Source organism: Zeugodacus cucurbitae, chromosome 6 (assembly GCF_028554725.1).
Source record: "Zeugodacus cucurbitae isolate PBARC_wt_2022May chromosome 6, idZeuCucr1.2, whole genome shotgun sequence".
In the NCBI taxonomy this organism is placed as follows: Eukaryota; Metazoa; Arthropoda; class Insecta; order Diptera; family Tephritidae; genus Zeugodacus; species Zeugodacus cucurbitae.
This window is the reverse complement of record NC_071671.1, coordinates 42,422,002-42,447,330: the sequence shown is the minus strand read 5'-3', so window position 1 is coordinate 42,447,330 and position 25,329 is coordinate 42,422,002. Positions and strand designations below refer to the sequence as shown.

General features: G+C 32.4%; 1 protein-coding gene across 12 annotated transcripts; it reads left to right on the top strand.

Moving 5' to 3' along the window:
• The first annotated feature begins 337 nt into the window (after positions 1-337).
• Positions 338-24,751, top strand: LOC105216034 (protein shisa-5). Of its 12 annotated transcripts, none has more exons than XM_011190293.3 (5): positions 338-485; positions 655-891; positions 23,622-23,742; positions 23,863-23,922; positions 24,001-24,751. In XM_011190293.3, exons 2-5 carry the CDS (start codon positions 789-791, stop codon positions 24,143-24,145), a joined length of 429 nt encoding a protein of 142 aa, XP_011188595.1. In that variant the 5' UTR covers positions 338-485; positions 655-788; the 3' UTR covers positions 24,146-24,751. The 12 variants fall into 12 exon arrangements, with proteins under 12 accessions (XP_011188595.1, XP_011188596.1, XP_054089124.1 ...); XM_011190294.3 differs by having other exon boundaries at positions 434-586; XM_054233149.1 differs by lacking the exons at positions 338-485; positions 655-891 and adding an exon at positions 3,256-3,440 and having other exon boundaries at positions 24,001-24,162; positions 24,257-24,751.
• Positions 24,752-25,329: the final 578 nt, after the last annotated feature.

Genomic DNA, 25,329 nt, shown 5'->3' with positions numbered 1-25,329 from the left:
AAAATACTGTTATTACTAAACTCTTTTTTACAATATATCAACGTAACATCACCACGTTTTGCTCTTTGGTGCGGCGACTATGTAAAAAATTATGGTCATTAAACACAGCTCCATACACCTCTGTGTTGATATATGAAAAACAGGGCTTTATATTTTGCTATCACATGCTCAAGGCAAGTTTTGAAAACTTTTATTTAAATTTAGCCTTTTTCATTTAAGATCTAAATATATACTTTAAATATATATATATATATATATATATATATAAATATATATTTTTTAATTTTAACTTAATATTTGAAGAAGTTAAAGAATAAATCATAATTATAATATTTGAAGATTTTGTTTTAAATATTTTTTAATACGGCAGCACCATTACCAATCAGAATTCCAATTGTAGAACTGTGAAAACCCAACAACAAGTACATATATAAACAGTGCGAGATAACACAGACCTTATCGAAATTATCAAGTTCATAAAAAAGGTGCGGATTAGTATTTGTAAATCCCTTGAGTATTAGGAGAGCATTAATATATTTAAATTAAAATAAATAAGTAATTTTGTTTCTAAGTGGCAAGAAGACGTGTAATGCATTTTGAAATATGCAATTGCAATTCGATACTTGCAACTGAAGTAAGGTTCCTTTATTGCAGATTCGTGAAATTGCAACAAGTGCTTGGCAAACGCAGCCGCTCATAACTTCCAAGTGAAACAAGTGTAAAGGGCTTCCGGCGCAAGCTTCATTACGGACGTGTTGGATCTGTTTGAATATTTCGACATTGAAGAAATGGATTTCTGGGCGATTTTGATAATTGTCGCAGTGACGGTATTCATTATGAGCTGTTGTGGCTACTGCTGTTCCTCAAAGCAACGCGGAACCGTTTTGTCAAGTGAGTATAATACATGAAATTCCTCCAAGTTGAGTCATAGTAACCACATTCGGGGAATTCGCGAGTTAAAGTTTCATACGTCAAACACATATCCCCATGCTTAATAATTTTTTGCAGAGTTGACGGTTGAACAAAGCATTGTCGCATATTATTTTCATATCATAATATATTTGCTCAGAATTTGTTTATGTACAAGTACATAGATACATGTGTTTGTATATGTTTAATATGTACACTCATATGTAGGTACAACTTTTAAGATATATTGATCACGTTTGATCAACCTATTACTGAGGTAAAGACATAACAAGTGTATACAAAAGTATTTACATATTCAATTTTCAATACCTTGGATGATTTTTTTTGGATGACTCACTTTGAGCATTTCACCCCCGCATTAGAACTTGCAATTCATTTTTTTCACCTTCAAAGCCAAAATAAACAAATTTATTATTATATTGAATTTCACCATGCCGCAAATAAGTAAGAAAATGCAAGTTGTGCATTAAAAATAGTTTAAATGAATTTGAAAAATCGTTTTTCGGTAAAACTGTGAACTGATTGTGTGTCTCGTTCCAAGCAGTGGGAAGAGTTCTTAAAGAAAACGTTATGAATAATGAGATGGTCATAGATGAAACACCGACACGCCTGTTGCTGAACATCACAAGAGCAGAAGTAGAATCTTGGCTTGCCTATATTCAAATAGGGAGTGTATTTAGTCTCTGGACCTGAACCCAAATACTATAATGGAATTCGTCAGAGTGCTGGAACTAATGGAGTCGTTATAGAAATAGAAGAGAGTACTTAGACCACAGATCGCGGTGCTTAGATTCAATTTATTATCTTATCGATTAGATTTGGTAAAGGTAGTCCAAGGCGTTTTTAAATTAAAATTTTACCAATAAGAAGACAAGCCCATTCTAAAGGTTTTAAATATGCCCCTAAGAAATCCTGTTAAATTTAACATATTCGTTAGACACTTCTTGATCTTTTGGTAGTTGTTGTTCTAGTGGTTGTACCCAAACCTGCCTGAACTGAAAAGCCTAAATCAATTGTCGACGAAATCTCCTAACGGGAGGCCCAGGAAACGAACTCTTTTAGAAGGCCCTGTTTCGACAGGGTCGGACCAAAAGGAAAGGGGTATTAGATGAGTGAGGTTAAGTGGGCATACAAAGATGTGGTTAGTTTCATACAGGAACCCTTTGAATGTAGACATATATTGGGTATTTCTGATTTTGGACTCAGTAGTAGAAATCAGAAGGCTGATGAGTACAAATATGAATTGGTCATATAATTTAACTTAAAGGTCAATAATAAATATATGTACATAAATCTGTCTTATAATCAAGAATAACAGCGACAAGATCGGGTCACGTGACATCATAAACCAACTGCCAATTGTCCATAGTAATTATAAGCTCATGACGCCACGAACGTCACTAAAATTAGAGGTCGAAATCAACGTAATCTCTATTTTTTAATTTTCTATTATTTAGTTTTTTATAAGATCATTTATTCTGAGCATGTGGAGCTAGTAACTGCAAAACATCGAATTTTTTGATATTTCAAATTTTACTTTGGAAATATTAGGTTCTAGTTTTAACCTAAACTAATAAACTAGAAACTAAAATAAATAAATTAAAAAAAGAATCAAGTTCATAATACATGTACAACAGCTAAATAGAGAGAAGTTAAAATTAAACAAAAAATATACCTCTTTAATTACTAATTTTCACTGAATAAAGGCATGTCTATCGATCATGCGTCACCTCTATCTTATCTATTTTGGCCTAAACCGCTCGGTGAATCAAGGATAAATTGGCTCACGATAAATTGACAGAAATAGTGTGCGAATTGAAAATACATATCTACATATATCTAGTTCAGCGCTCACCAAGGGATTCACGAAAGTTGGAAACTGATAAGTGTAAAGTGTGTTCTAAAATGTGTGGTAATAGGTTGAGGCTAATAGATAAAAACTATTTCTACCCTTAGTATTTCAAAAAAGAAAAATTTGTTTTGTATCAAATTGAGTAGAAAAGCAAATTGGCTTTTATTATATACATGCACTGAACATATATACATGTTTTGAACTAATTTTTGAAATAATAAATAATATTGAAATATTTTAGAAAAATTTTAACGCGTTAATCCATTCCATCCAACATATGTATAAGGCTTTGGAATATTCTGCATAATGAAAACAAGTATAATGGTATGTTTTCATTTAAAAAATCGCGTTTATTATAGAACAACCCTAATGTTCTTTATTATTTGTATGTGCGTATATTATCCATGCTTTCATAACTTTGAACTTTTGAATAAAATCAGTGGATGTTCAGTTCACTTGTATTCGCATTTTTCACCACGCCAGACGCGCGCGACCAAAAAAATCAAACTTCATTTAATTACCATATCGATCGATAGAAAAATGGTTTGGGCCGGTGCAATTTGGATCCCAGCTTCTATAGTTTTTGTAATTTTGGTAACATTTCTTTCGATATGTGCCAAACGTCGCCGTACGGTTGTGGTCCGACAAACAACAGAGGGTAAGCTTTAAGAACAGTAGCAATTGCAACTATAAATTTTTTTTTTTGATATTTAAAGGTAGTTGAAAGAAAGAATATTTTAGAAACATTGAACTTAATATAAAGTTAACTTTTAGTATTTCGCTGTACTACATTTTTGCCAACAATAAAATTATAAATATCAAGCTTTTACTTAAAGTTTGGTTTTATTCTCATTTTAAGACTGCAAACTATTACTTAAACTAATAAAATAAAAAAAATTGAATTTAATTAAAATATAAAAATTGTCAATAATTTTGTTAAATAATTTACTTTTTATTTTTTATCTGAAATACAAATAATTATTGACATTACATAGATAAATATATACGATACGACACGTTTTATAGAGATAATTTTTATACACTCGCAACATATTGCACAATAATATAATGTCTTCGTTCAACTAAAACTAATCGTTAAAGGCATTGACATGAAAATATCTTAAAATTGCTCGAATCAGTTTAAAGCTTGTACTCTTTGGTTAAAATGAGATATACAACTCTCAAACGACACAATCAATGAATAGTTGAAATCGGCCTAGCCGTTTCTCAGATATTTAAATTGCATATATTGGTCAATATATTATATATGCCATTGTAATAAGCCCAGCTAATATTTTTTGATGCACTAAAAGGTTTGGCGATATACAGCTTTCCTTAGTCTCCATATATAAATATAGATATTTTTACAGAAATAGTAAGTTTTATGTCGTATATATGGCTCAAAGAAAGAAAAAATAAATGACAATTTTTGAATTACAGCCCTGAAAATGTGATATTGATCCCTACCTTTCCCCAGATCTGATCCCCTGGTGGTGAAATTGCACCTATAACCTATATTGATTTCAACTTTTGTTGTGATCGAAATAATTCTCACGCTTTTAATGCCTTCATAATAACGATTGTGCGAAACCGCACTAAACCCCTCCTTACTTGTTATAAAATCCAAATTTTCCTGGTTTTATTGAACTGTCGCTAAACGTGCCAAATGTATCTAATCTTTGTTTTACCAAAGAGACAGTTGAAATTATGACAAATCAGCTTAAATTGACACGATAACAAGATGTTATTGTATAATTATACAATGGTGTGTATATATTCCTATTTGTATTGGCAGGAGTGCATGCGAACCTCAAAAATTATAGTGCATATCAATGAATGTACCAACATTCATGTATAGGGTGTTTTTTTGGCGGCAGAAAATTAACAGAGAGAATAGTTGTCAAATCAGCTGCCAAAGTAAACAAACAGTGGAACTTCCATAACTCGAACTTCTATAAATCGAAGATCGCCATAATTCGAACTTTTGATATGGCAATAGCGTTTGGAAATCAACTTTCATACAAATTTCCTTTCATAACTCAAACTTGCTTAACTCGAAGTTTTCCATAACTTGAACTCATGAATGGGCAGTAGAAGCCAAATTTCATACAAAATTCCTTCCATAAATCGTATTTTTCGACCAGGACATAATACAAAAATTAAAATTTTACTATCGAAGCAGAATTTCAAAAGAGTCCCTCTATAACGTATGGAGGCGAACAAAAACTATCATATTATAAACTGCAACAAGCAAAATTACATAATACTTGATTTAACGTATGTATATAAAACTTTATGCGAAGTAAATAAATATGACATTACACACGGTATATATATCTATATATCACAGCCTTTTCAAAAATGTCCAGTATTTTTACTTTATCAAATTAACTGGAGAACTTTCAAAAAATTTGAAAAACTCACCGTTTACCTTCAAATTCTCTTCAGGGATATCTTTGCTGGCATTATTGCCTACACTTTTTAAAGCTGCATATGGAGAAAAATATAATGTCAATGCCAAGAATTATCTTAGACAATGACGACTCAATGGTGAGCCACATCAATATAAATTTTCTGAATGTTTCGGCGCAATCAGCATTTTTTTATTTATTTTACCATTGCAACGAGTAAATATAATACAAACTAACGAACAATTTGTTTTGATTATTGTATCATACAAATAAATTAAGTAAGCTCTGCGTGTATATTGCGGAGTGTCTGGCTACTGCATAAGGTGATGCGGCTTTTTGCGTTTAAGTCTTTCTTTCCATTCGCTTTGAGCGACAAGAGCAGAGACTTCGGTGTTCACATGTTGAGTAAGTCTTTCCATGTGAGATTTTGCAAATTTGTGGATTGATGCGGCAACTGAGATCGCGCTCAAGATCTTTGCTGCGAATATACCATGGTGCATTGACGGCGCATCTTAGAATTTTGTTTTGAAATCGCTGAATTTGTGCGACAGTGCTGGGACTTGAGCAGCCCCAAAGTTGGATACCATAAGTCCAAACTGGTTTGAGTATTTGCTTGTAAATAAGAACTTTGTTAAATGTGGATAGAGCAGAGTTTCTGTCCAATAGCCAATACATATTTCTGAATTTTATTTCTAATTCTTCTTTTTTCTTTTTAACATGTGCTCTCCATCTAAGTTTTGTATCTAGTGTCATACCTAGGTATTTCGCAGTGTTGTGATATGGTATTTGTACACCGTTTATGTACAGTGGCATATATCTGATATTATTGTAGGTGAAATCCACATGTACTGATTTAGTTTCGTTTAATTTTATTCGGATTTGGATGTCCATTTATATATTTTGTTTAAGTGTTGTTGTAGTTTGATAATTGATTCAGCCTGTGTTTTACCGACTGACAAAACAGCAGTGTCATCGGCAAATGTTGCTGTAGTACAATTGTCATCGTTAGGTAGATCACACGTAAAAAGTAAGTAGAGAATAGGACCTAACACGCTACCCTGAGGAACACCGGCTTTTATTTCCTTTAAGTCAGAGTACATATCTCCATGTTTAATTCGAAAAAAGCGGTCCGAAAGGTATGATTTTAAAATATTGTAATATTCTGTTGGCAAAAGCACTTTAATTTTGTTTAGGAGTCCGCCATAGCAAACTTTATCAAAAGCTTTGGAAACGTCGAGAAAGACGGCCGAACAAACTTGTCTTTCTTCAAAAGCATTTTCAATAACTCGAGTTATTCTATGCACTTGGTCGATAGGGGAGTGATTTTTCCGAAATCCGAACTGATGCTTCATCTCTTCTACTTTAATACGGATAGCAAGCAATTTTTCCATAAGCTTTGAAAATATTGGCAAGAGAGATATGGGCCGATACGAAGTTAAATCATGGGCTGGCTTTCCAGGTTTATTGAACATAATCACATCTGCTGTTTTCCAGTAAATAGAAACGTATTGTAGATGAAAAGTAGCATTCATTATATCAGTAATTTTACTTATAATATTTTGAGGTAGCTGTTTTAAAATTTCACTTGTAATAAGGTCGAACCCAGGTGATTTTTTTGATTTCAATTTTTTTATTTCCGCAGACACATCATCGTCAGTTACGAGTGGGATTTCTGTATGGTTGTTGTAATTATGAGGCTCCATTTCTTCTTCATTGGTTGTATCATGCAATCAGCATGATTAATATAACCGCATAAATATTGGCTAATTAATTTCATTGAAAATATCCTCCTCTAAAAAAGCACCCGATTACACCCCACGATATTTTAGTAGCACCAAAAACAATATGAGAATCTACTTGAAAACCATATTTCTTTTATCTTGAAAAATAACTTGTAATCACTCAGGTAAAAATCTGATTTGTGAACCCCCATTTCCTTTTTTAAATGTTCTAACTAAAATGTTAAAAAAGGTATACAAAGAAAGTCAGCATATTTTAACTTTAGTATCAAGCGCTTTCTCCACTAAACAAGTCTACCGGAAATTCGCATTTTCTACTTAATATAAAAATGGATGACGATCTGTACTTTGAAATATGGGTGCCAGTTTCTTTTGTTTTTGTTTTTATTATTGTAATTTTATCATTCTTTCGAAAACATCGTCGTCGTAATATTACTATGCAAGGTAAGTTATGGTACAAAAAAAAAAAAAAAAAATTAAGCTAGAGATGTGGAAATATTTCCGAGTGTGTGCAAAACGTTAGACCGATCGCAACAATCTATGACAACAAAATTTAGTAACAATGCCGCCTAATTGTAATGTGATATTTTTTTTAGATAAAACCATAAATTGTCAAGTTTCTCTGATATAAATATATACATTTTTAATCAAGATTCTGTTTGAAAAGATAGATATCTAGAAATCAACTTGTAACCCCTCGTCTTGAATTTCTGATCAAACGACCGTCTCCTGAACCAAACTATTATAACCTCTGCAATATATTTCTTGAGGTTTATAATTGAACCAATTAAGAAAATTGTTGCAATTGAATCCCTAATTGTACTCAATTTACAAGATCAGTTTCAATAAGAATGGTAAAAACCAGAAAGTTGACTCTACCCTTAGATATACCAAAAAAACATTAGTGTGTCAACATAACCATCAGCATTTTACCGCAACTGTGCTTACTAAAAATAATATTTTCTCAAAATTAAACTAAAATTAATTCACCCAGCCGCGAAGTATTACAAAAAGTTATTGGAATTTTCAACACAAATTTTATCATAACAAAATGTCTTATAAAATAATCCTACAATGGCGAGTGTAGTAGATAACGAACGTTTCCTTAAGGCAACAAGTAACTGTAATAAATTTAGTTAGACATGTTACTTAGTACAACGCAGACATTTGCGCGCAGAGTGTGTAATTCGATAAAATAATTAACTAAAATAAATAAATAAAATAAAAACACCATTGTTATAATGACCTACTACCTCGGTGTGATATTGGTTGTGTTGGCAGTGCTATTTTGTAGTTTCTTAGTGGCCTTGCTGGGCGCCATAAGACGCCGTCGTCTACGTGCTTTGGTGGAACAACAGTCACATCTGCTAGCCGAGGCAGGACTCAATTGAAATCGTTATTTGAAATATTTATTTTAAGTGTTGTTCACCGTAAATTCTAGAGTTTATCCAATTATCTACATACATTACACAAAATTTGGTAATTATGGGATCTCTCGAAGAATGCGGCATTTGCAGTGTTTTGTGAAATTTGGTGTATAAATTATTTTTAATCCATAAATTGCGAAAATTTTCCATTTATTTGTCGATTTCAATCAGTCAGTAAGGTTAATCAGTTCCGTCGAGAAGCCGTCAGTTTAAAATAGGATTTTAGAATCGGGAGTTGTACCTACCTAGGGTTCAGATTATTATGTATTACGTTTAACAAACTTAGCTGATCTCGTTAATAATATGAAGAACCGTTCCACCGTCTTGTGACTAATTCACAAGAGCTCTGTGAAATAAAAATCATAGCCTTAAATCGATCATGCTGAAATTAAGTCGTGATTTCCATTAGACGGGCCCTGATCGGCTATTGATCGGGTTCGTATTGAGAACGACACTCAAAGTTAACGGTGATGGTTTCTGTTTCTTTTCCTTTTCCAACAAACTCTTATTGGTATCACATATAAAGGAGTGCTTATGACCTGTATACCCTGTATCACCCTGTATCACCCTGTATACAGTGTTTCCGCGTCAAACTTTCACTGAATTGTTTTCCAGATTGTCTGAAGTGTTGTAGTAAATAATAATATTTTTTACAAGCACATCTTATCAGTTTCGCTAATTCGCATTAACGTCACTATGTCGAACAGCACGCGTCTGTGTAAATTGCAATATGAACCGCATAGTTGTTGGTAATCTGCGAAGCTTAATTGCCATTATCTGTGCGTACTTGAGTTGTAAGATCGATACTTTGTGTCTACATTCAAAATGTAAACAGATACCCAGATATTATTGGACGCGCAAGTGGCTTCATTATTCTCCACACAGTGTCAGTTGCACATATCTTTGTTTGCGCGTTTTCTTTTGTCCGTGAATTATTTCTATTAAAAATTTAATTCTTGAATTATATGTGTATTTGTGCTGTGAAATATGTCTGGCCAACCAACGGAAGACAACCATAACATAGTAGTTATAACTTTGACCATTTCATTTTTTGTTGTGGCCGCGTTATTATTTCTTGTGCTGATTTTAGCTTATTTGAAGAAACGTTCCATTAAGATGATAAGCCTTAAAACACTCTTCCCAAAAGGTTTGTGTCTTAAAAAATATTATTTAAAACTAATTTGAGTATCTTTCTTTCGAAATGTCTCTGATTGATACATCTGTGATTAGTGAATCATTATACCGGGTCCAACCGATAATATTAACCAATTGCTTGAGACTAAATCTTTTTCCAGGGTAATAAAAATTGACTTTAATTAATACCCTATTTATAATCAGAGGACAGACATTTGAAAACATTTCAATAAACACATCAACTACTTTTTTGGGAGTGATATTCTTAGTGTTAAATCAAAACTCTAAAAACCGATGTAGAAATCCATATTATATATCCCTATGTACTATAAAGATGTATGGTCTTGGTGATTTGTTTCCTACAGTGTTTGGTGAACAGGAGGTCGAAAAAGCATACTCATTTCCGAGTTAGTTCAAATTTGAAGATCTTATTATTCATAAGAAACTCACAGATAACGGTGGAGTCTAAATACCACTCAAACCCTATTCATGAATAAAAACATATGTACTACAGTTATTTAACAAAACTTGTATACCCTGTGCAACATATTGAAATAATGTAAAACTGGTTTATAATCGGTACAAATCGGACTAGCAAAATAATACTTCTTCTTAATTTCCTTTCCTAGAGCAACTATGTACATATGTATATGTTCTGTCGCCTACAAATATGCAATAATTTATTTATTTACAAGTAATAAAAAAAAAAAAGATTTCACCACAGCCGAATTTCACTCAATATTTAGCGATAACAACGCAGCTAGTTGCTTCTGCGACACTGATAAGCGCCTACTATTGAGTGTTACCAATGCCAACTCATAGTTTTTATTCTGCATCCCAGGTGTCAGGACAGTTCTAATCTTAGATGTTTATCGGATTTATGTTATCTTTGGTCAATTGTTTAGAAACTCATACACATTTTCGGTGTTCAACCATTAACCGTCAAGAGTTCGTGCCGTGCAAGTAAACTTGATTTCGTATTCAATTGCTAGATTAAATTGATAATTTGTTAATAAACTATATAAATATTCATCTGTGCTTAAATAAAAGACAATAAACATTATGTGGATCGGTATGACTATTGGTATTGTAATGGGCTCCATCGTAGTCACATTGGCGATTAGCTGTTTGTGTGGCGTAATTTGCTGCGGTGTGCGAAAGCGTCGAAATATGCACAACAACACAACATTTCCAAATCGTTAGTATAACCGTTTATTCTATATTTCGTTAAGAAATATTTTTGCGCGTGTCAATTTAATTGATCGATGTTGAGTCACCGCTAAAGCGTGTATTGAATGGGCGTTGTGATACGGTCACACAGTTGACAACTAGTGTATGTGTACAGCATGTGTATAATCGTATACTTGAACACTTAAGATATGAAAATAATCTGAAATGCCATGCATACACTTTGTAGACGGAGCTAGTAGCTGTGAAGTTGCTTGTAAATGTTAAAATGTTCAATAGTAATATTCTAAATGTTAAATGGTTTCAGTAAAATTGTGCAATAAGTATTGTTCCATAATTTTATTAGGCTATATTTATGTTGGATTATTTCTGTGTGTATATACCAAGTGAATGCTCGATCCGTTATAAATTAATTGAAGGCATAAAGTTTCGATATTTCAGATCGTGATTAGAAAAAAATAAATATGACATCCAAAGTTTGCTCTCGATTAAACGATATTTTTCAAAACATGTGCACAATGGTTCCGCCATAGGCCAAAAATCAAAAAATCCATCTCACGATTTTTCGACAAAATGTATACCGATGGCCTCTAAATTGTCCACACTTCCTATTTGCAAACCGGGTTTTCCTAAAAATCTAACGGTACTTTCTAAAAATAGAGTTAAATGCATGAACAACCGGATTTTTTTTAAAGAACATCAGAATTTTTTTTTTAATTTCGCAGAAACAAAGGATTTCCATTTGTTCTGGTAATTGTTCAGGTTAACGAATCAAGATTATTTTTAATGGATTTTGAAGCTAAAGGTATTTACTTTAACTTGTGAAATTAATTAAGACTAACGATATTTGTATTTTTTGTGAAATTAGTGTTTTATATCACCTATATTTTTTTGGATCTTTTTTCTGCGTCTTCAATGTGTTTACATAAAGTTTTAATTGTGTTCCCCCGCGATCCCCCTTTTATTGTATTTTATATACATTAATTTTTTATATGATATTATTCTTATAGGTGGAATATGGGGGTTGGATGAGCAAACTATAACGACAAATCATGTTCAGCTTTTTTCTCGCTTTCTTAACTTTTTTTCAAAAGCCTTACCGAAAGTTTTGACGTCCAACCATGGCCATGAGAAATATTTTTGCACATCATTGCCATATAATAGCAATAACTGTTCTATGGGAGATATAGGACCTAGTAGTCCGATGGGGCCAATTTTTTTAATATATATTTAAAATATTTTTCTAGACTTTTGATGAAAATTTCATAGCGATATCTCAACGGGAAGTATTTATGACCGCGCCTTCATACAAGCTAAACCACTGTGATGTGGTTTTAATAAAAAAAAAAATATATATATAAATAAATCATATAAAAATATTTCTTAATTCTATTAAATTTTACTGTTAAAAAACATACAAAAAAGTGCAGCACATGGCCTTGACAATTGTTAGCATACTCTCATTTGTAATACCAATGCTGAGTTGAGTATTGAACAATTTAGAGAATTTTCGCAATTTAATCTAAATAGAGTTTAATTAGAATGGTCGAAACAAACGACGCAAACTATGTACATTTGAAGTAACTTTCAATAGACATATTTTTTATTACTTTTAACATCGATTAGCTTGAATATTAGAATATTGGTCGGATTGATTTAATGATAATGGATAATATTTTAAAGATATTGCACTATTTAGTAAAACAATTTTTTTTTAATTTTGAAATTTTGAAAACATTAAGAGTAAATATAATTAAGCCTACTTTTGTAGAATCTTTGAAAATAAATAAAGTTTTCTAGCGATAGAGGTGAACCAGCGATAATGGTTTGCTAAGTCAATTCATTTTACATTCATGTAAAGTTTCAGTTAAATATAGCTTTTGGATCACGGTTTAAAAATTGTTTGGCTGTGAAGAAAACATAAGGGGTTCACAAAGCGTCAACAGCCAGAACTTCAAAACGGGATTATTTTCCAGATTTTCAGAGAACAATATAGGACTCAAAAATATATTCTTTCAAGGAACTTAAGTTCATTCTAGTCAAGACCTTGATATTTAAATTTAAAACTGGCTTGATCAATTTGCGTATATTCAATCAACCGAACTCAGCAATTGTAGAATGACTAAGTTTTAACATTGAATATCAAGAACAGCATACTCTAAATAGTTTCGAGGATTATTGCCGCTACTTGACAGTTACATGACCGCTATAAACCCCGGTGCGGTCCGGTCACGTAGCTCTGACTATCGTTTCCTTCCCTAATCTCCTGATCTGAAGTATTTATATAGATCATATTTTTTTATATGCACATCTTATCAGTTTGGCTCATTGATGGCAATCTCCGTAGCTTAATTTCAAATGCGTTCTGTGCGTTCTTGAGTGGTGGGATCGATAAAATCCGGCTACATTTAAAGTGTAAATATACATATACCCAGATATTATTGGACGCACAAGCTGCTTTATCATTCTCCAGAGAGTTACAGTTGAATATCGCTCCTCTTTGTTCGTGGGTTTTCTTTGATTGTCCGTGAATTATTACTATTAAAAAAATTAATTATTGTGTTATATCTGCATTTGTGCTGTGAAATATGCTTGGCCTATCACCGGAAGACAACCATGACATGGTCGTTATAACTTTGATACTTTTATTTTTTGTTGTGGCTGCGTTATTATTATACGTGCTAATTCTAGCTGTTCTAAAGAAGCGTTCCAATAAGATGAAGAGTCTTAAATCACTATTTCCAAAAGGTTTGCGTCTTAAAAATGTCTATATTAAATACATTAGTAAAATTAGTTCGCAAGGAATCGAACGTTATAGACCCTCGCAAGAATAACTGCAGTTAAGTTTTGGAAACTCTTTGAACGACTTCTCTGTGATTAGATACTCATTATATAAAAGTAATAAAGAATGTTGATTTGTTAACATTAAAACCGCTTCCAAGAAACGTCAAGATCGATTTCTTGCGTTGATACTCATTGATCATCGGTCGGTGAAGTTGGCCTTTATTTAACTCATACCACAGCTTTACTCAAATATCGACTTCTGAATGATGTCCTTGCCGCGAAATCAATACCTCTTAGAGATGATGTCGCATTAAATTTTAACGTGAAAATAGTGGGCGGATTGCATTCAAATCGATAAAAAACTTAACACATTAAGGTTAAATTCCATACCTGAGCAACTACTCGATCAATTTCAAGCAAATTTACATAACATTTTCTAAAAATTTTTATGTTATAGAAAACGGATTACAATCACAGACCTTATTAGACATTATCAATTCCAACAAATTCTTTCACTTCCGCATATATATAATTTATATAATATATGTATATAAAATTTCAAGCAATCTGCTCATAAACCATTTGTTGTAGGTTAAAAAATGTTCCGCTGTTCTACTGTTTTGTTGTCTTGACCGGATATATTTTGAAACGCTTCTCTATTAGATAAGTTAAAGCCTTTAATTTTACTGATATTGACATCATCAGCATACGTCTTAACCGTTGGTTTAGGAAAAATTTAGAGTTCTTTATAAACACAACAACACAACACAAAATATTCGTATCATATATTTATATGTACAACCGAAAGGTGGCGGGGTAGTCGAACTATCGCTCAAATTTTACATATAATTTATACAGCTTTTTGCCCTGTACAACAGTACGGACTAGTAAAATAATACTTCTTAATTTCTTCCAAGAGCAACTATGTATGTGTTCTATCGCCTACAAATATGCAATAATTTATTTATTTACAAGTAATAATAAAGATTTCACCACAGCAGAATTTCACTCAATATTTAGCGATAACAACTCAGCTATTTGCTTTTGCCACACTGATAAGCGCCTACTATTGAGTGATTTCAATGCCAACTCATAGTTTTTATTCTGCATTGGCCTCCCAGGTGTCAGGACAGTTCTAATCTGAGATGTTTATCGGATTTATGTTATCTTTGGTCAGTTGTTTAAAGACTCACAAACATTTCGGTGTCTAACTATTAAGCGTCAAGAGCTCGTGCCGTGCAAGTAAACTTGATTTCGTTTTCAATTGCTAGATTAAATTGATAATTTGTTGATAAACTATATAAATATTCATCTCTGCTTAAATAAAAGACAATATTATGTGGATTGGTATGACTATTGGTATTGTAATGGGCTCATTCGTAGTCGCATTATCACTTACCTGTTGTATTCTCGGAATTTGCTACGGTGTGCGAAATCGTCGAAATATGCACAATAACACAACATTTACAAGCCGTTAGTATAACCGTTTATTCTATATTTCGTTAATAAATATTTTTGTGCATGTCAATTGAGTTGATTGATGTAGATCTCAGCGCAAAAGCGTGTGTTAATTGTGCGACGGTTGACAACTAGATGTGTGTAAAGCATGCGTATAATCGTATACTTGAACACTTGAGATATGAGAATAATCTGATATTTGATATATATACATTTTGTAGACAGTGTCAATTATATTTATTAAGTGTTTTATTTAAAATCTCGCATCAAATACTTCACAACAATCTCCCAATAAAATTGATGCATCTACTCAAAACGTGAAATGTTACAAAATATTGTGAAATAAGATATTTATAGCAATATACTTGATCATGTATGTGAATGATGACGGCCCGGTCGGCACTCTTAGAGCATTGTTTTTAATGGGCTTTCTCATTGACTTAGGAAAAAAAAAATTAATAATCGTTTTTTAAGAATTATCTGGCTCATAGTACTTTATTTTTGCCAAAATTGGTCAACAACTTCAAGAATAAATGTAGAAGCTATGGAAGTACTGAGACTTCCATGTAAATGATAATTTTAGTGATCACAATTATATTACCTTTAAGAGACTATAAAAGGGGTAATGAATTTACAATAACTCAAGCGATTTCCGATATATACGACTTTTAATTGGAAAGCTAAAATGGTATTCAGTTGCCTGATCAGTCGCGATGCATAATTAAAAGTTTTGGTATATGGTAGCCTAGGGGCTACTACTCCAAATCGTCATGCAAAGGGGGTGTAAATATTGTTGTCGCAAACTATTTTGTTTCATATACATCAATCTCGTCTCATAATAAAATTTCATAAATATTAATTCAAAAATATTTTCAATCGACTAACCTTTTATTTTGTCTTTGCAATACACCAGTCCCTTTGAGTCATTCACTATAAAATTGCCCACAGATAAGCCAATATCAGTTATTAATCCAATAAAAAATTTTCAAAGCTACTCATGCGATCAATAACTATAACTCTTAACTCGCCTCAAATCCAAAATAATCAATCCGTTTTCCAGATACACCCTAATGCACCTGTCTAATGATTTTTTTTTTTAATTTAACGCACTTCCAATATTCCAGTCAATGGTTTCTTATCGTTCAAACTATTACTCTTCGTTTTTTTGAAATTTTACTTCAGTTTTTTACGAATATTGTGCATGTAATCATGGATGAGTATACAAGTGCTCAATTGCAACTGATTATTGGTGGCGTTATAGTGGGCATATGGTTGTACTGTGTTTTCGAAGTATGCCGTCGACGACGACAACAACAGTACCAACAATTTCCAACTGTGCAGACTTGTAATAGTAAGTGAGATATTCAAAAACGTGTGTATTTCTGTTCGATAAATATTTCGATAAAATTAATAATTATCGAATAAAGAAAGTAAATCACCAATTCCCAAAGGCAATACATATATGTATTCGGCAGCTTAGGAGTCTCCAAAATGGCTACAGTCGAATTACAATCTATTTTTGTTTCTTGTATACCCTGTTAAGCATCCGCGGCATAGAACTCTTGTTATTATCTTATCAGATTAGCATAGTATCTAATCTGCGCACATTGTGATACTGAATTCGGGAATAAAAACAGATTTTGAATATCGACAACTACAGTTAGTACGAATAATTTCGCCAGTCTGTTTCACGATCCTCATATTGTGTACCGTAAAAAAAAATGATTGCCGTAGGTTTTGCGATTTTTCTGGCACTGTTATTCCTCGGCGCGTTCGCTTTTATTGCAATTTGCATAACAGCATATCATAGGAACAACTATCAGCATCATGTGAGATTTTGGAAATGTTAGTATTACCATATGACTCATTGATTTCTATTAATCTACAGTTATAATTTGCTTATCAATAAAAATGCTTTGGAAATTACTACCGAACAGTGAAATAATTCAAACATGACAGTGCTATTATCGATAATGTTGATTATATAATTAAAATATTGAGTTTGTGAGTCAGGCGCTTGTGTATTGTAGACAGAAAAATATTGGTTTATCTTCGGGGATTTAACGGAACTATTGTGCTGGCATTTTGATAAACTTATAAAAAAGTTGTTGTTCTAAATACCTTAGAAAAGTGAAGACAAAAGCATACAGAGGCCATAAATTTAGTAACGAGAGTTCGGAAAGCTATTTTAATTCCGGTAACCAAATTTCGCTAGTAATCAAAAGTTGAGTTTTTAATGCTTCAAGTGAATATTATTAAAAATAGTGTTTAAATTTCTATTATTTATTAAACTAATACTATGAAAGCTCCGTTGAATATATGCTTCGATTAATTTAATTCAAAAATTTGGAGAGTGGTGAATCGAACAAATAACTGGTATAAATTGTATAGAAATCATAGAATGAATGAAATAGATATACAATAGGGGAAGATTATACTATGCTAAATCAATGGGACTGCATGTCAATTTATCAAAAGCGAGCGAAGAGCAAATGCACATAAAGGGTGATCAATTTTGAGATATCCAACTGAAAAACAAGTAAGGAAGGGCTAAGTTCGGGTGTAACCGAACATTTTATACTCTCGCAATTTATTTATTTAACTTTATTTATATTATATAATATACAATTTAACCCACATATTTGTCATATATATTGTATAAAGTCCATTGAAAGTTGGAAACCTTAATATTAGGTTAGAAGCACCGAGGTCCTCATGTTCGATTAATGGAGCCTTGAAAACCTATGATCCGATTTCGGCGATTTTTAGAATGAGGCTGCCACACTATAAAGGTAGTATTTGTGCAAAGTTCTGCATCGATATCTTCACTAGTGCTTAATTTATGTATTGTACAGTTAACGATTCGGATTAGCGATTTGGCCTATTTTCACAACATATCATTGGGATGTAAGGAAACTATTACAAACCAAGTTTCATTGAAATCGGTCGAGTAGTTCCTGAGATATGGTTTTTGACCCATAAGTGGGCGACGCCACGCCCATTTTCCATTTTGTAAAAAAAATTTGAGTGCAGCTTCCATCTGCCATTTCTTATGTGAAATTTAGTGTTTCTGGCGTTTTTAGTTAGTGAGTTAACTCACTTTTAGTAATTTTCAACCTAACCTTTGTATGGGAGGTGGGCGTGGTTATTATCCGATTTCAACTAATTTCATAGTGTGTGGTGGGGTACGTAAGAGAACTGACTGCAGAAAGTTTGGTTTATATGGCTTTATTGGTTTGCGAGATATATACAAATAACCGATTTGGGGGCGGGGCCACGCCCACTTTCCCAAAAAAATTACATCCAAATATGCCCCTTCCTAGTGCGATCCTGTGTTCCAAATTTTATTTTTATAACTATATTTATGGCTTAGTTATGACACTTTTTGCGTTTTCGGTTTTCGCCATTTTGTGGGCGTGGCAGTGGTCCGAAAGCAACCCTCTCACGGTCCCAAGGAACGTGTGTTCCAAGTTTCATCAAGATATCTCAATTTTTACTCAAGTTATCCGTTGCACGGACGGACGGACGGACAGACAGACATTCGGATTTTGACTCGTCTCGTCACCCTGATCATTTTGATATCTAACTCGTTTAGTTTTATGACTTACAAACAACTGTTATGTGAACAAAACTATAATACTCTCTTAGCAACTTTTGTTGCGAGAGTATAAAAAAAAAACAAAAAATTCAAATTTAATGGGGAATGTTTATTATCTGAGCCGCCTTGTGAATCGAATCGGGATGCGGACAATATGCTTTAGATTTTACATATCCCCAGAGGAAAAAGTCGAACCGTGAAATTATCTGCTCATCAAAGTGTTGTCTCAATAAATCCATTGATTGATGCGATGTGAGGGAAGTGGCGCCGCCTTGACTCTCCACGATCTTCGTGTACACTTTCAGCTACGGCTGCCATATTTTCATCACTGCGTTCTGGACGTGGTCTATTTGGTCGAGTATTATCCAATAATGAATGCTGGGTCTCAAGATGTGTGATATTGTTGAGAATAGTACGTTCAGTAGGCCGATTATGTTGACCATAAGTTGCGAAGAGCCCGAAACACATTCTTTACAGAAAGTGAATTTTCATAATAAAGTTGGATAATTTGTAAACGTTACTCAGACGTGAGTCTTTGCATGATGAAATGCCAAACAACACTGAACAAAAATAATATGACAGCTTCACATGACTCACGCGTGATCTGTCAAAAAAAAGGCTATTGTAAAGAATACTTCTACCTGGATCACCCATTACGTATTTACAAATAGCCCTGGTATAACTCTTCTCTTACAGGTTAACTTCGGACGTATGACACAATACCAGCAAAGTTCTGAGCGCGAAATTTTTGAGTATGAAGAGCTGTTTTGAATATTGAGTTTCTGTTTGAAATGCGATTGTGTGTAAAAGAGAGTAGAAGAGAGCGTTATAGGTTTATAAAACATTTTCATAATATATACATACATATGTACAACTATTATTAAATAATTTTATAAGGTCAAAGGTGTATTAACTGAATCTCTTAAGAGTACAAATCTCACTCCCTCCCTACAACATTTCATTAGCGCGCTTCAATTACTACAATGTTGTAGCTGATGAATTCATAGTGACGTCAACTGTTTCGTGTGCCCGTACGAATAGTTTCACTTGGGTTATTATTTGTTTTGGTTTTTAGTTGTTGTTCGACTGCTATAGCGACATAGTCACCAAAAATTCTCATCGCTTAATTTGTAACCGTACTTGAGCATTTATCTTATCTTCTTACTCGAATTAATTGTATCGAATGTTTTTGGGTTTTCCTAACCAGATTAATAACTAAATAAAAGCAAGCGCGTTCTTGAATATTGATTTAATTTCTTTTCAACATTCGGTATTTAAAGTCACATCTCATAAAGTTAATAAAACAAAAATGGTGTTCGTTATTATTATGTCTATTGCTGGCACATTGATATTTATTATCTTGGCGTCGTATGCCATATTGGCATGTCGTAAAATATATCGTGACCGAAAGTGTTAGTATCGTGAACAATTCCAAAAATATATATTACCTTAAATCTGTTTTGAAAATATAAAAAATATACTTGTATACATGTTTGTTTCTAAGTGTAAGTGTACACGTGCTTATATTTGTATATATTACATATTTATGTGGTACTATTGGGTTATGTGTGCTATAAACCATTGTTTCATTCGTCTCTATATTCTTTATTGCGCACTAGTTGCGGTGACCTATTAAATTGAGTATATATTCATACTTCAGTAAACACAAAAATTAGTGAGAATGGTACTTAGAATGAGAAAAAAATATAAATATAGCGATCGTATAAAAACAGTACTTTATTCTTCAAGCGATCTCGACAAATATTTTTATAATTAAATACAAAAATCTCTATTGTGTTAAATTGTGCTGGAAAAAATCTCAAAGTTTTCGAAGTGACGAAATATCTTTTATTTCATAAACTAAAAAGTCCTTGGCCTATCCGCAACCAACAAAAATATAGGTTCTATTGTCATATAGTACTCGGTTTAATTAAAATACTCTCAAAGTTTCGTGATATTTCATACAATCGTTCGAAAGTTCTTGGTCTCGAAGTTTGATAAAACATTGTTTTCGATTGATTACAAATCAATTTGCAAAATTATTATGTAGAAGAATAAAATAAGGCTATTTAAATTTAAAAATCGATCACTTATTATTAGGCAAACTACTTTTCAGTAAATGATTATAACTCTTTTATTTTCCAAAAAAGGAAAAATAAAAAAATTAATTTTGTCTAATTATAGCTGATGAGTCACGTTGCTTACATACAAACACCCAAATATTTATGTGTTTACGAAAACAAGCATTTGGGTTTTTACACATTTTGATTACGCATATTTTGATATTTACTCATTTCTCTTATCTCTGTCGACGACAAGTAGGCCTAAATTATTAGCAACGTGTTATTGAAGTAACGTTTGATCATCAATAGCTATAATTTTGTTGTACGCTCTTGATTCTATTCTCTCTTTCTCATTATTTTCACAAAGCTCAATTATCAAAGTTAGACTACGTTTAGACGGTGCAACTATTGTTGCACAATAGCGATAACTTATATTTTGTTGTTGTGAACCCCACACACTTGGAACAAATCGTTTCGGCTATTTAGGTTAACTCTCATTTCATATTATTGTCTAAGATTCTTGTACATTTCGCTTATTTTGCACTAAAAATATTTTCCATAAAGTAAATTTTCTAGATTTTTCGTTATTCCAAAATGTTCGAAATGTCCTTAATGTTCTTATTGGACCAAATTCCGATGTATGTCTAATATTTTTCGATACATAATTTTTTTTTCGAAGATCTAACTTTGACTCTTCATATCATATGCAATATAAGTTTGAGTCAAAAAGTTTGTACACCATTAAATTAAAAGGAAATTGTAGATTATATCCATATTTTGGATTTTTTAGGAACTATATTCTGTAATTAATAATAATTATTTTAAAAATCCTTTTTTTGAACTTAGAAACTAAATATTTCGATTTTGGAGGCTAATTTCGAAAAAATTAATTCGAAAAAATTCGATTTTCCGTATAGTGTAATAGTTAAGAATATTCTATTAATGTTGAGCTGCCGCAATAAAAGTTGCTGCGTCTTTACACAGCCTTATGTATACACATCGGTTTAATTGTCTTCTGTTTTCAATAATTTTTAGTTTTGACGAGCAAAATTGGAAGCTAATTTGTGACTAGTACTTGGAGATGAAAGAGAATTAAAATATTACTAGTATATGGATCCCACTCAAGCAGAGAGAAATACCTCTTTGGATTTTTTTTAAGCTCTTGTAGTTACTACGAGGCAGCTACGCAGTTAAATTTTTACAGCACCAACTACTATCCTACTATTGGCAAATACAGTCTACGAATATAGTAGTAATTTTGAAAAAAAGAAAGATGTAAATCAAAAACTACTTCTAGACTTTGTTATTTGAAGGCTAAAAATAACCAAAAATTCTTTTAAGATATCCACTAGACATTAGTTTGATATATCAGTGTGAGTATTGAGTCACAATGTGCTATTCCAGCATAATGGCCAACAAAAAATTTTATCTGGTTCCAGCTGTCACAAATATAGAGTTTGTTAATATTGATAGAGTTATCTCAAGTTATGTGCATTATAATCGTTATTGTTTCTAATTATATCACCCTTATCTAAAAGTGTGTATTTACGTGCATTAGGGTCAAACTAAATTTAGTATTTGATTTGACAATTTCAATATTATATTTTGAACCTACATATGTGGGTTTCTGTTCTAGTAAATTTCGCTCATTTTAGTGTGTTCTAAAGGGTCAGCTTTAATGTAGTAATGTTCAATATAGTGTAGACAAATCTAATAACCATAAAAGTTTTTGCGTTGCAATTTACTAGCTCTTATTCTAGATAATCTTTATTAATTACATGTATGGTCATACTGGTAGCGTGACCACGCTGCATTAGACCTGCAACTTCATTTTAATAAAAAAAAAAAAAAATTATTTGTCGATAAATTTTTTTATATTTTTGAGTAGTGTTGCCATCTGTTTAATTTTTTAAATGTAATTAAAACGATAAAGTAAAGGAAGTATTTCAAACAAAGCAGATTTAGGATGTATTTCAGTCTTCTCAAAAGTCCATGCATAATACGCACGCTCAGTTTCAACTCTGTGGTACACATTTTAGTTTCGAATAACAGTAATGTGAAATGAGTTTAACGGATTCAAAAATTTGATACGCTCTAATGCACTTACTTGTATACATATATAAGATCGAATATTTATTATGCCAAATGTTTAGATCTTATCAAGAGCACTCGACTTTATCAATTTCGTTTATTAATAATGTGAGTAGAATAATGTGGCATTAAGATTTTCCTTAGTTCAAGTTCAACTTATTTCGTGTTAAGTTGCTGCTCCGCGTTGTTTCAAATTTATATACTTTGTTTCGTTGACGAATAAACTAATTATGGACGGCTTAGCTTTTACTTTGTTTATAACATTTTTTGTATTCGGCTTGGCCGTTTTGGGCGCTTTCTGCTTGCGCGGACGTAGACGGTACCCGAACGAAAAATATCCCTTCAAAGGTTGGTAAAATGAAAAGAAAAATGTGCAAATATTAAACTGTCAAGTCACATTTATTGAGCTGATAAGTAGTTCTTATTGAATTTACAAACGTGGAGTGCAGTTATGATAACACAAGTCGATATTACCACTGTTCAGTAAACGAGCATTAAAGTATACTCTAATCAAGTGCTTTTATGAGCTGCTTGTTGTTAACAAGTGCCAACAAAGGTCACTCAACACCGTGCGTGCATTCCATATTGCCATTAGTTGGTATGAAGTATTCTTCGTTACAGCGCAACGCTTTTTCTTCTTTTGTTTTTGTGGAAACTATATTTTTTAAGTATTGAAAATGGTTGATTTTCTCATTGTGTTTATTATAAACCTTATTATACTCATAATTGTTTTAGTAAGCATAACAATTATTTGTCCAAAAATACGCGAAACTAGAAATAGAGGTCGCATACTAGCTGGTAAGCGAATTTTTCTCATGATTTCCAGGCATTTATAAAGCCTAATACGTTTGTATGTGCGACCGTTACGAATTCTAACCTCAAAATTGTTTATATACAGTCCGACACCATATTATAACTAATTTGTATTTATCTACTCTCATTGCAGCACCCGTTGTGGTGACATCCACTACACACACCGCACCCGGCGGCTATCCCATAACACAAGTGCCGCCACCCAGCGGCTATCAGCAGCAGCCCATGTATCCACCCTACCCCACGCCAGCAGGGTAAGTCATTAACACTTTTGCCAGCGCATATTCATAATACGCTGCGTGTACACCAATTACACGTGCAACAGTGCTGCATTTAAAACCAAAATTTAAAATATCCTTTTTCATGCTCCACAGCGCTCCCGGTCAAATGCCTATGCCGATGCCAATGCCAGGCGCACAATCGCCTATGTCTGGGTGAGTTTTGTCGTACAACTAATTTGTTTTATTTACTGTTTTCACCAGCTAATTTGCACAATATTTATCTATTTGCAGTGTACAACCTTATCCACCGGCAGTGCCTGCAACAACTTACAATCCGCCCAGCTATGATGCGGCTGTAGCAGGCGTGGGTGTCGCCCAGCCAAATAATAGTTTCGAAAAACAAGCGCCCTACAATCCCAACTACAACGCATATTAGCGTCCGTCGAAAACGTAGTTAGTTTTATATTTGCAAAATAGCTGCAGAACGCTGCAGTTTTGATATATATATACCTATTATACCTACATATATACATACTTATTTATATAGTAAGCCATATAATGAGCGCACGCATGTGTTGGTGCTGATAATGACAAAGAACTTGTTTTCTGCCAAACAAGATAAGATTTTGCGCCTGCACTTGGAATGAACAAGAATGGAAAAAGAAGCAATTGGAGAAGGTGTTTTGTAATTGAAAGCTTGGAAGGTGCCAGTTGTGGTCTCCCAAAGTAAAGCAAAGAAGTGAACAACAAACTGAAGTCCAAATAAAGTCATAAGCATTAAAGTAATTTAAATAACTGAATTGTTTAAGCATTGTACGTACAAACTAATTTGTATTTTTTTAAACTTCCTCGCTGTATGTATATAAAAAAAAAGAAAACAATTTACTTAACCAAATAACGCCGAATTGAAAGATAAAAGTATTATAAAACTTTGTTTATTAACGCTTAGCATAATATTGTGAAACACAAATTGCAATACACAAAGAAATGAACGAGCAAACGAATCAATAAAGAAATGTTTACATTTTGTTTATAAACTCAACTTCCTTTAGTTTTAACTGTGAGCACAAAGGTTTTTATTTCACATATAAAACACTACAACATTTTACTATAATTTTGTAAAGTCAATACTATAATTGTTATACGATAAGGCTAGAAACTGTAGTACAACTGTTATAGTCAGACTAACTCAGGTGTGCTAACAACACTTTCAAAGTCAAATGCATGGCTACCTTACACTATACCATCATTGCTGTATATATATCTTGGATTAAAACTTGTTATTTTGTAATAATTTATTTCTTTTTTACATTTAAACACCATAATTATGAACTTATTGCACTTTTACCACATTGTACAGTTAATTAGCTTTTATAACATATTAATTAATTAATGAGAAATATTAATTACAGTTTGTGTTTCTGTAACATCGTTGAAAGTACTATTGGAATTGTTCAAAAAATTTGAAGTTATAAAATTTTTGTTTTGGGGAATTGGAAACAAATATGTATGTATGTATCTTCCATATACTATCTACTTATTGTCGTTTTGTTCTAAAGGAAATAATTGATTTGTATAATTGAATAAAGTACTGTTCTAATGCAATGATTAAATTAATTT

Excerpts from the sequence above, each read along its gene's own strand:
- LOC105216034 (XM_011190288.3), top strand. The coding sequence starts at position 16,133 with ATGGATGAGTATACAAGTGCTCAATTGCAACTGATTATTGGTGGCGTT. Across the intron at positions 16,275-23,621 it reads AACTGTGCAGACTTGTAATA|CACCCGTTGTGGTGACATCC; the intron begins GTAAGTGAGATA and ends CTCTCATTGCAG. Across the intron at positions 23,923-24,000 it reads GCACAATCGCCTATGTCTGG|TGTACAACCTTATCCACCGG; the intron begins GTGAGTTTTGTC and ends ATCTATTTGCAG.